The 12,554-nt window shown below is 34.2% G+C and overlaps 3 protein-coding genes across 3 annotated transcripts; all 3 read right to left on the minus strand.

Annotated features, from left to right (window-relative positions):
• Positions 1-1,850: 1,850 nt before the first annotated feature.
• LOC108903847 lies at positions 1,851-7,563 on the minus strand. The gene is made up of 6 exons (XM_018706164.1): positions 7,527-7,563; positions 7,167-7,378; positions 5,316-5,572; positions 4,950-5,093; positions 4,713-4,883; positions 1,851-2,516 (listed from the first exon to the last, which is right to left on the minus strand). Exons 1-6 carry the CDS (start codon positions 7,561-7,563, stop codon positions 2,291-2,293), a joined length of 1,047 nt encoding a protein of 348 aa, XP_018561680.1. The 3' UTR covers positions 1,851-2,290.
• A 153-nt stretch (positions 7,564-7,716) lies between these two features.
• Positions 7,717-10,052, minus strand: LOC108903854 (FAST kinase domain-containing protein 5, mitochondrial). The gene is made up of 6 exons (XM_018706173.2): positions 9,370-10,052; positions 8,998-9,311; positions 8,494-8,938; positions 8,164-8,436; positions 7,862-8,088; positions 7,717-7,807 (listed from the first exon to the last, which is right to left on the minus strand). Exons 1-6 carry the CDS (start codon positions 9,986-9,988, stop codon positions 7,736-7,738), a joined length of 1,950 nt encoding a protein of 649 aa, XP_018561689.1. The 5' UTR covers positions 9,989-10,052; the 3' UTR covers positions 7,717-7,735.
• A 150-nt stretch (positions 10,053-10,202) lies between these two features.
• LOC108903855 (protein SGT1 homolog) lies at positions 10,203-11,350 on the minus strand. Its single transcript, XM_018706175.1, has 5 exons — positions 11,148-11,350; positions 10,869-11,090; positions 10,706-10,796; positions 10,450-10,646; positions 10,203-10,393 (listed from the first exon to the last, which is right to left on the minus strand). The coding sequence occupies exons 1-5, from the start codon at positions 11,184-11,186 to the stop codon at positions 10,286-10,288; spliced, it is 657 nt and encodes a 218-aa protein (XP_018561691.1). The 5' UTR covers positions 11,187-11,350; the 3' UTR covers positions 10,203-10,285.
• Positions 11,351-12,554: the final 1,204 nt, after the last annotated feature.

Consider the following 12,554-nt stretch of genomic DNA (forward strand, 5'->3'; position numbering starts at 1 on the left):
TTTATGTAACATCCCCATACCTATCTTTAACCGTTTTCGAGATAATGGCGTCTAAATATAGAATATGGAAAATTTTCAAAAATTACCCTGAGATTTACCCTGCTGGTTTTAAAATAAAACCACATTTACTTTTCCATCTTATATTTGTGTGGTTCACAGAATGTTGCTTCAAATCAGAAAAATCCATAAGAAATAAGTGATTCGGTGCTAAAAATTTGCAAAATAACTTGGCTCGTAATTTAAATATTTTGTGACGGCAAATTCTGGGGCTGGTGGTAAACTTAAGAAGGGGAAAAATAAAAATGTCACTCTAAAATAGTAGTTTTTCATTTTTATTTCTACATCTTTATTTTTTTTTTACTAGAGAAATACAATTTAAATCGAGAAAACGTAAATGTGAATCATATCTCTTTTTTGTTAGAGAATATACCTACCTGAATCTCTTCAGAATTTTTGAAAGTAGGTACCTAGTTTCAAATTTTATTTCTTCTTTTCATCGTCATTTTTGAGGTGAATCACCCCAAATCTCTTGTATGACTATAAAAGAATTCACTTTTCGACACATACTTGGTAGGTGCGCTCAAAAAGAAAATGTTTCCTTTCCAAATAAGATATCGTTTTTTTCAGATATATGCTCAGTGTCTAAAATTGCAGTGAGTTTCAACCTCACCTCACCTCAAAAGAGGCCGTTTTGGCAAAATGATGATCTTATATGAAAATTGTGATTCTTGATTTGAAAAAAACATATACAGGGTGATTGGGGGTAATATTACACATATCAATATGTAGTTTATTTTTTCAAATTCTGTTGTAAAAACTTTTTTTTAAAGCTTTTTTTTAGTAATCTTCATACTCCGCCGCTGGAGAAGCTAGTATAACGTCAAATAGAGGCCCGCTTTAATCACAGTGCATCAACAGCTACACACCATTCGCCACAAGTTACTTCTGTTGAGTGGGTGTTTGCCACAAAAACAGTACTTAACAAGTAACCTAGTAAAAAACACTAATCAATAGTGAATGATAAATGAAATACACAAAAATAAATAGTTTGTTGTTGGCTTCCAGCGATAAAACATTCAAATTCATAGTTAGATGTACTCTCAAAATGCGGAACAACAACTGAGGCCCTTCGCTTCATCACCGTTGACCGACACTATCTCCCTTCACATGCACTGTAAATTGCCTACAATTCAAGTATTTGTAATACATGAATATTACAGTGGCAGCGTACACAAGTATTAAAGTGCATTTTAAAAAACTAGTTATATATTCATTTGATTAAAAAAAAATAATTCAGATTCGTATTCATGTACTATTACCCTTAAAAACTTGACCGCTACTTAAAGTTACACCCTGTATACACTAATATGAAATTTGAATATTTCCGATATTAGTCGTACCATGATTGGCCGTCCTGGCTCCCTTTGGAGCCGTAGGCAACTCTGAAGCTCCACCGGACCTGTTGACTATTTATACAGGGAGTTTCAGAAAGACCTCCCATAAATACAGGGGGTGTTAGTAGGACAAAAAATAAGAATTTTTTGTCTTATGACCTATGTCTATCTCATCTTGTTTTCAAGATACAGAGCGACAAAATAAAAATTTTTTAATAGAATTTTTACAAAAATTTTCAAACAGTACGAAATATTTTTATGAAATTTGGTATTTCGGGGTATTTCATAGAGGGCGCTATTTATGGTATATTCCTATTACATTTTAAGTTCTAAACGCCTTGTATAAATAGATCATACCTCTAAAAATTGAATTTCAAGGGAAAAATGCCGGCCCTCTAAAGGTTAAGGAATAATTTGACTACTTCGGCCGAAATAAAATACATAAGAAATTTTCATCACTTTATTTACGCATGTTGATACAATTGTTCGTTTTCCACTTTTCACTCTTTGATTATCACAGTCAGATGGAGGCAACACTCTCTAACTTATAGCCGTTATTTCACTACATGTAAAATTAAAAAGGTGATTACTACACGACCACACATTAAAGTTTAAAATTAGTTAAAAAGATTGATGTTAAAATGGGACTCACACTTTTGGAAAAGATACACTTCTTGTAAATCGTCGCGACAGTCACGCAAATTTTGATAATCCGCTAGGAAGCAAAAGAGAACAACAAAAGACAAACAAAATTTAACACGCAAATGGGGCACTTTAAGATGCACCAACCCTTCAATGAATAAAAAAAAAATATGCAAACCTATGACTTGGTACGCCAAATCCGACTCAAAAATTAACAAATAATCCCGTCCAATTACGATACGTGCATACAGCGATTAGTAAACTTTCAGCTGGTGTTTCTCGTCGAACCCGGCCGAATGGCCGGCGTTGCGGACGATGAATGTCGAGCCGTCGTAGTGCATGCGGCGTTCCCCTCGCCTCACGAACAGGTGACGGGTTTGGCCCATCGAACCGGTGCAGTGCATGTAAGGTGACGATACCGATGCGGATCCGTTGGTCGGGGATGTTCGGAGAGAGAATTTATTGCTGTTCCTTCCAACTCTACAATACGGACACAATAAATTTTTGGTTTTGTTTAAACATGCAGCAAGGACAGCAAAGTAATGTACTCGATAATCCAGATTCGGAGTTTCGATAATCTGAGTTGTATTTGTTCAGATTTATAAAAAAATCGATTCTGCGTTTTTTATGAAACACCCTGTATATTTTTTTCTATTCTATTCTATGACGGAAAATAATATACACAAAAAAACATTCCACATGCGGTTCTAGCTTTAAATTCATAAACATAGATACAGAAGCAATAAAATTGTACGTTTAACACGAAGTATACAGTGTGGAACAGCTAAATGGAATAAATTTAGTGCCTTATTATGCATATTTATAAAAAGTGGCACTTGCAATCCCTAAATTTTCATATGGGAAGTAGAATCTGCTTGACGAAATTCGTTTCAACAAACAAAAACATAAAAACTTGCAGCGTTTTGTTGTTGCAGGCTGGCAAAAAAAATTTTCAGTGTTCTCTTTCAACATTATCGACTAAACTGCCAGTTTTATTGAAAACGCTGTAGCGACTTCTGTTTAATTGACAGCAACAAATAGTTGCCGGTATTTTGCTTATTGTTTGAGTTTTGCTAACTGCGATTCCTAAGCATAGTTTATTTAATAGAAATTATACAGATGGTTGGTTACGGAGATAGAGAGAATTTCCTGATTCGCTGTCTATGTTCCAAAGTAGCAAAATTGAAAAACAGTCTCGTGAAAATGGACATGTACAACATAAAAAAAGAAGATTCGGATTCAATGTGTAACAGGATCAAATTAGAACTACTGTTTGAGTTGATAAGCAGACTCGGCATTGAATGATTCTCATTTATTCAATTATTCGCATAGTATTAGAAAATAAACTTGTCCCAAGAAGCTTAATGAGGATCATTTTTACAGAAAAACATTTTTGTGAACAAATGATGCAAGTTACATAACAATGTTATCCGACTAGAAAATGTTTTTTTTCTGATAAGTCCATTTTTACTCTTCATCTGTCGAAATATCCCACTTTTTGGATGTAAGAGGGGGCAAGCTAATTTTTACTGGAATACCTTAAGTACAATTCACATAATAAAAGTGTAGATCCCTAGATCTGGGCGAGGTCCGGAATATTTTCAAAATTGCAAAAATGTTTAAAAAATTTAAAAAAATACCTACTTTATTTGAGTTTGTTACTTATATCTATGCATTTTGGAAGAATATTGAAGAGGAAAAAAGTTTTAGAATAGAATTTTGCACAATATACTGTAATTTAAAATTTTTTAATTTTATTACCGATGTTGCAAAATAGCAATAATTGATGAAAAAAAGGCAAAATAATCAAGTTTTTTGGATAATTTTTTTAAAATGTTTTAATTGTTCCGAGGGCTTTCTAATTTTGGTAAAAAAAACTTTATAGTATAATAAAACAACACACCAAATTTCATTCAAATCACTTTAATAGTTTTCGCAAAATAATTTTTTTAATAAAAATTTGTGAAATTTTAAAATGTTGCACAGCCTCAAATAAAGCATCTAGATACTTGAAAATTTTTTCACATAGAAAAGACCACACAACCTTTCAAATGTTTTTTGAAAAATTGAGATTGATTGATTAGGACGGCCGCAGTAAATTTTTAAAGTTATTTTTTTTTATTTTTAAACAATTAGATTACATTTATCAATTTGCAATTTAGTTTTTTTAAAAAATTATAATCTTAAAGTACTCGGAATGACGGTCCTTTAAAAAAAAGTTAAATTTCCTTTATTGATTCTCGAGATATAAGCGATCAAAGTCTATCTACATTTACCGTTAATTGAAAAACAATTTAGCAATAATTTTTTATCCAGTGGCTTTATTTTTCCGAGTTCTAAGCTGGAAAAAATTTTCATATCCATAAGCTATCGGCTACATAGATAAATCAGCGGAAAAGCTGTCGCTGGCACGCGCGAAAAGTGACTCAAAACATGAAAAGTGGGGGAGGGGGGCTTTTGCTCCGAGACTGAATTCGGAGGTTCAAAATGCAAAGGTACGAAAAAAATTGCATTATCTCGGCTTCTAATGGACCAATTTTGATCTTTTTCTTTAATCCGATGTCTCGCGAACCAAGGAATTCGAATATCGTAATGCCAACTGTACTTATGGCAATCTGGATCAGGCTCGTTTCAATTAATTCAGATTATCGAATCTACCCCAATATTACTACTTACCGAACCAAGCCGTCAGCGGTTTGAGAGATTCTGACGTTGTTGATGATCCAGTTGGTCGTGCCGTCTTCCGTCATCCAGCAATTGGTTGCTTGTAGCACGGCCATGGCTTCGTTTACTAAATGGGTTGTGTGTGTAGGTGATGGGTTGTCCAGGTAAGAATACGGCGAATCTCTACAAAAAATACAGGTAAACGTCGTTTATTTCAATTTAATTTGTTAGGAATTTGCTACAACTTACTCGTAGAAAATGTTCAGGGTAAAATCGTGGGTGAGGTCGTTGAAAGAGTCGGTTGTCGTGCGTGTACCGGCGGAATCGACTAAGTAAACCAAGGCACACTGTATGCTGGTGAAACTCACGCCTTTGTACCACATTTTTGCAAATCTGAAATTAAGAACATTATAGTGTTCCCTACAAGGTTGTTTCAAATTGATTGGCCAGAAATTCGTTTGTTCAAAATAACAGACAGTAGAAAGTAAATTATTTTCGAACATTCACAAGATTTTTTTCTTATTAGGACAATCTAAATTCAAATTTTTGGTTTGTCGCCCTCAATCAAGAATAATTTACTTTCTGACAGCAACGTCATCTTATTAAATTGCTTACTTGTCGTTGCCTTGGCCATCGTTCGCCATGATTTCCACCCTGGAACCGTATTGGTACACCCTTCCGTTGGGGTGGATCAACCCAGATGAGCTTCCACTGGCACTTAATGCCAATATGATGCCATTCTTTGCATTCGAAATCCGAATGGCTCGATCTAGGGATATGTCGACCCTGATGTACTCACGGAGACGCATAGTTATCACGCCGTGTTGGGATATGGTTGTACCGCCTGTATACCCATCGTCACTGTATAGGTCCTACGTGATAGAAAAGTGATCAAATAGTCACCAATATCTGATGTTTCAAATTAGTTTTGTCCACAACTTCCAAAAATCATAAATTGTTACATAATTTGATACTTGGTTTTTTTATGTACGAAATATAATTAATAAATGAAATACAAGGGTTGCGTTTCATATATTTCGTGAATAGAGAACAAAAAAAGAAATTAATCTTTTTTTTTTTGAAAATATTATCTTTGAAGATACTTCTACATACGCTTGAACCAATATTCGAAGCATTTTTTCCATTCCGATTAAGGTACTTCCAAAACGAGTATTTTGAACGCACCAACCGCTTCTTCAAGCATCGAAAAAATTAATGTAATTTAATTTTGATGTGCGGGAATAAAAAAAAGTCATTGGGTGCCAAATCAGGGCCATATGGCGGATGACTCATAACTTCGACTATCTCAATTCTCAAAAAGTTTCTTGTTTGATCCAATGGGTAAGAGCTCGCATTGTCCTGGTGGAGAATAATGCATCTTTGGCGGTTGATTTCTTTTATTTTCCCGAAGGCTTCTGGCAAATGGTTATGTACCATTCAGAAGTTGCACTTGTGGTATATTTACCATTTGTGCGATTTTTTCGAAAAATCAGGCAACTGTTTGCTTAGAAGTGAACAACTTTTGTAGGATTTGGCTTATTTTGAAAGACCCGTACAGTCGATTGTTGTTTACTTTTGGGTTCTTACACATAGATCCATGATTTGTGACCTGTTACAATGTCATAGACGTTTTTGAAGCACCACAATCGTATTTCATAAGCATTTTTTTTTACCAATCAACACAAGCTTTTTTTTAGGCATTTGTCAAATTACGGGATCCAACGCAAAAAAATTTTTTTTGGTCATTAAATATTCATGCAATACTGAATGTATGCTGGTCCTACTAATGGCCAAGGATGCCTCAATCTCACGATAAGTAACATGACGATCTTGCAATATTAGTTCAGCATCAATGTTTTCTGGAACAACCGATTTTGGACGACCTTCATGAAATTCGTCAGTAAGCGATCTATGGCCACGTTGGAATTCTGTATATCACAGTATACAGTAGTTTTTGATGGTGTCTCATCGCCAAAAGTCGAATTAAGTTTATCGATGCACTGTTATTGAGATAATCTACATCGAAAGTTTACGACTTACTTCAATTTTTTCGCCGATACGTACTTTTCAAGACACTAAACAACACAAATAGCGCCTGTACGTCAAAACGTTCTGAGTAAGTATACCAGCAAAAAGTAGAACGTTACAACAGGGACATCAGTTGTCAGATAGCAACACCAGGATCGTCTATTCCCGAAATATAAAAGGCAACCCCTGTATAAGAGTCAAAGCCTCTGGTGAAACATATTGTTTTGTTTAAAAAAAAAATCCTACATTAAATACTGTATTGCTCTTCAACTAGCATTTTTTGACATTTGAAATTGCACATTAATGTATATTTTCTAACAAAAATTCTTCTAAAAAATTATTTAAAAATAGTTTTAATTAAACTTATGCAATTTCCATCAGATTTAAGGAAAAGGGATTTTATAATAAAAAAATATAACTTTTTGACAATTTGCTTACAGTAAAATCGTCGGCATAGTTTTTCACTGTAATCGGCTTGGGAACATAGGGGGGCCTCTGGTTTTGCCCCTCATAACGGATTATATCTCTAGTTTGAAGATCATCACTGGCAAGGGAACTGGTAAAAACACTTCTACTCCTAGGACGGGACGATTCCTTCCGTCCGTTTTCATAAACCTTATGTATTTTCGTTACGCTATCTGAAAATGTCACTTAAAAAATACACGGTTCCCGTTAATTCATCAAAATGTGCGGCGACACGAATGAATTTACTTTAAACATTCAATATAATTATGATAATAGTGTTACAACATATTTAGTTGTTTAGTAAACGAATATTGAAAAAGTAACACGACTTACCTTTACGGCGAAACACTTTATCACGGGTTTTGTCCATTTTAAAAGATTTTTGAAAGAAAAAATACTAAAATGAAACTTTGTTTGCAATAAACAAAATGACAGGCTAAGATGACTTGATGTTTTTCTACAAACAATGAAATAAGCTCCTGGGATCAAATTGCTTAAAATTTGGGAAAATTATAATAAAAACTATAAATTACGATTTTTTATTAAACAAAATTTCTTACAATATATTCTACTCGACTTTCCTTGGGCAAACTTAAAAATTCACTCCAAATCACCTACAAAGTACATAATATGAAACGTATTGAAAAGAATTAAAAATACAAACTCACAAAAATAGACACGTAACCCATTTTTTCAAGCTGTCTCTTCTTCATTATCATATTCCCAAGCGGTAGAGTGCTATCCCGAATCGTGTTATTCCAACCCAAAATAGAGATAGCATACCACTCCAACGATTCATTTTTATAGGGAAACATGACGTCACCTAATACATAACTTTCAAAGCCACATGGGGGCACAAATTTACCCGATTTTTTTTCTCTACACAAGATGATATCTGTAAGAATAAAAGAATGTGTTTTAACTAAGCAACTAGTGTATAAACATAATTTATAAGAATGATTTATATCACCTGCTCTGGAGAAATGTGGCATGATGTGTTCAATTTTAATAGCACTATCATTTTTAACAATATCTTTAACTGTATCGATCACATCTAAAAATAATTGATCGGCGGCTGTAATTTTCTTAGGTTGATCGTTACTGGGAATATATTCAATGACCCACTTTGTAGCTTTTCGTCTGAGTTCTGGTGGCAGCCGATTTCCTTTATAATCTGGACATTCTATATCTACGGAAGCATCCAACAATAACAGCTCTCTTGGTAGACATCTAGCTCCTTTACCTAAAAATTTTATTTTTTTTGTTTACGACGTACATAATATTAACAATAAACAATTACCGTAAGTGTCGTTTATGTATTCCAAGTCTAAAACCTTATTCATAAACTCATAGGAATAAATGTTTTTTATACTAAGATAATTTAGAGCGCAAGCCAAGCACCTCGGATATTGTACTAACTCTGCTAGTCTCTCTTCTCTATGTAACTCTGCATGAGCAACCTTAAAGATATCTGGCTCCGTTTTGGGGTCAAAATAGAACATAGATAATACATTTAATAGCCGTTCTATATCTTTTAATCGTACTTTTTGTAAATCGGTAATATCTTTCACTAACCTCTCCGATGCCTTTTGTATGGTTTTATTATGTGGCGTTTGGATCCCTGTGCCTATTAGAGCTATGTGAAGACAGCATAAATTTGAAAGACGGTCCATTTCTACGTAAAGTTGATCCAACATGGATTGAATTTGAGAGACGACTCTTATAGGTTTTGAGAGACGAATTACCTATAATGTTATATTTTGAATAAAGAATCTATAATCTCTTGTTACCGTTTAATAAATACCTTTATAATTGCTGCTAAAGAAATTTCATGAATACTCTTACTATTTTCGTTAATTTTCCGTACCATTGTTTCTATAATAGGAGTTAGCTTAATTTTGGTTTTCGTTTTAAAATATCCCATTGCAACTACAGCTACCTCATCAACATTCATCTCATTTATTTTCTTCTCTAACGCATATTCATATTCGAAATCAACTGCTCTTTTTCGACAGACGTTAAAATAAAAAAATACATGAACTAACTGATCTTTCGTCAGTCTATCTGCCTTTTTGGTTAATCTATCTATGACCGCAAAAATGTAATCCCCCATTTTAGCTAGAAACAAACTGTTAAATATAATCGTATATATTTAATTAAATTGATTAGTACTCACCAAGGTTTAACTTGTACCAAATATTAGCAAATTTAAACATTTTCTCTATATCCCACTCAATCATCTTCCAACAGCAAATATCATCTAAACAACTCCACACGTCATGAAAATTATGTGATGAAGCTGAATCACAAGGAGGAATTTCTGACAAGCACTGAAGTAATTCAAAAAGTTCCGTATCCGACAACTTTTCACAGTGATCCATTAACCCATCAACCAATTTATCGAAACGAGTATCTGAGATATTTACTCCATTACTTATACAATAACCTGTTACATTTTTAAGAGCGTTAACAATTTCTGTACAAGATGAGCGTCTCCAGTTTTGGTTTAAAACTTCATTAAACTCTTCCAATGTGGTAATTTCATAGAGTGGACTAACTGGTACTGGTATATCGTTTGCATCTTTGTTAATTACACTAAACGCAAAAGCATTTTCATAATCGTAAAATAATTTTGCCGCAGTAGCTTTGGAAACGCAAAAAGTCCTTTGCACGTTCAAATTTTGAAGGTTAGGTTTTAAAAGTTGTGGTTTACGATAGATTGAAAGGTGTCTACTTATAAAGGATTCATTTCTTAGTTGAAAAGTACATACATATTTTAATGCATGTTTCAACATATTCCTTACATTAACAGATAAATTATGGCTGAAATAAAATATCAACTTTACTCTTATAGGTTAATTTTAGTTCACTGGAACTATTTCATCACTTGACATTTACGCTTTGTTAGAACTACTTACAAATAACCTAACTTTCAAAATATTGAAATTGAATCATGAATTATTTTAAAATGTATTGTAAATTGACTGTGGTATGATAAGAAACGCACAATTATTGAAAAGTATTTTATTAAGTAGACGGAAAAGATAAATGTTCATAAATTATGAGTAGAAAGAGAGACGAAATCATTGCGTTTATTCATGCCATTTTTTGAATTCCATACCATCTGGAGGCTTCACCTGAACTTTTTCCTTGGAAATCTCATCCCAGTTTGTACTTAAAACGGTACCTCCACTTTCCATCTAAAAATTAAGATGATGTATAAGTTACAAAAAATTTCAGGAAAACCAACACTTACATAACTTTTATTCATCGCCCTTTTGACTTCATCGCTGCCTTTGCCATAAATCTCTTGGAAGAGTTTATTAATGGCCTCTTCTCCTTCTGGTTTCTCCAGCTCTTCCTGTTTCTTAATTTCCTTTTCAACAGCAGACCAGTCTTTTCCCTTCTTCGAGGTAGGGTAAGATGGTGGTCCACTAAGTTGAGGTATTGGATCTACAAAAAAAGAACATATGAAACGATTACTAACCAATTAAATATGATGTTAAGTACACCTTTCGGTATAGTTTTAATTCCTTCAGTAGCCGAAGTTCCTTCTAATTTATCCCATTGTACACCCTCAAGTTTTTTCAATTTTATTTCTACCTGAAAATGTTGAAGTAAAATTAAAAAAGCACTGTCAGTAGTTTTAACAAGGCCATCTTTAAGAATTCTTACCTTAGATGGCGTCAACTTGTAGCTAGACTGATCAGGTACGATTTTACGGGACAAGCTGAAAGACAAAGTAAAAGCCTCAAAATCTGGTAAAGTGATGTCGATTCTAACAATCGATTCACTGATGTTGACTTTCAAAAATTCCTCTTTTACATTTTTTACTAAAACTGTGACCACTACTGCTTGCTCCGTCTGATACCAGTCATACTTTGCTGGTAACTTAGCCTAAAATATAAATACGTACATAAATAAATACTGAAATAAAAAAAATTGTGTTCGTACCTTTAGCTCGCAGTTTTGATCCTTGATATCCTCAGCCATTTGCTATCAAACTGTGTCAGTGTCTATTAATTTTATATTTTTTTACGGCTGAATCTTGAAATGAGTATTCAAGATTTGTCTCACGTTTTCAAAATAAATTGTCAAAAAAACTGACAGAGGAATTTTCAAGAAAATAGTGCAAAACAACCTACTTACACAGAACTTCACTACAAACTACTCTAAAATTTAAACTACTCGAACAGAGCATAATAATAAGATGTGGTTCAAATCCTAGATTAGAGAAGTATAGTTCAAATGTTGAATACATTGATATTATAAAGCTACGCTATCTATCTGATGTGACCTGGTGATTCTGATCATACATGAGCTGTATTTGTTTTACAGACTTGGTCACTTTGGTTAATTCATTTTCAATACAGTTCTGACCAAGTTCGTTTTTTTTTAACAAGTGAACAAACCAAAATATGTCCAAAATCAGTTCCCCCCTTTCCGATCTAACCTAGCCTAATATCGTGGTTAGTAAGTGAACAAGATAACCGAACAAAACATAACCTACAAATAATAATAATCATAAATCTAAATAACAAAAATAAGCCGTTGATAATGGATATGGATTCATCCGAAGAAGAAATGTTGATTGTAAGTATGTTGGGCACAGTATGACTGACAATTACAACGTAATTAAACTGAAATTGAACAAACGTCTAATGTCAAAATTTAAAATGGAGTAGATGTATGTTTTGTTTAACCTAGAGTTTGTTCAAATCACGGTCACTTCTAATTTGGTCAACTTGCCCAAACTGAACTAACCAAGTGGTAAAACAAATACAGCTATGGTTAGTTTGCGTTTTCTTGTGTAAGGAATTACGAGTCAATGTAAACAGCTAAAGCTGTTCTAAGACTAAAAGAAATTTTACAAGTCATTCCACACGAAAGCCGTTCCATGGTACTCGTGTCGGGCAATTTGAGCGAATACGCCTATCTATATTTTTTTATTCATGTGACCGAATAGTGGAAATAAAGTTCTTTCCCAGTCACAACAAGATTTTTAAAATTGATTTCGTGCGCGCCCGCGCGCCATTATTCTATGGCTAGAAATTGGCCTCAATGATTTGGGATCGAGGGGGATTATCCCTCTTTATCCTGCCTCATCTCGTGTAGGCCTGGACAGCCTTCGTAGGTGGGCCCCATCCGTCGTCTACCCCGACCGCAAATGCGGCCGGTGTAGGCGCTTTGTGGGACCTCCTTTTGTCCTGGCTGGGCCCCGCCGGCTAGGGCCCTTTCTTCTGGCGCTCTTCTTGCTTCGCCGGCTCGTCTGTGTAAACCCCGGGGGTAGTGTCATGTTTATGTGTGGTATGGTTGGGTAGGGTAGTGCGGCTATGCAGCCTGGGATGCGCTTTGCTAAGG

Source organism: Anoplophora glabripennis, unplaced genomic scaffold, assembly GCF_000390285.2.
Source record: "Anoplophora glabripennis isolate ALB-LARVAE unplaced genomic scaffold, Agla_2.0 scaffold49, whole genome shotgun sequence".
Lineage (NCBI taxonomy): Eukaryota > Metazoa > Arthropoda > Insecta > Coleoptera > Cerambycidae > Anoplophora > Anoplophora glabripennis.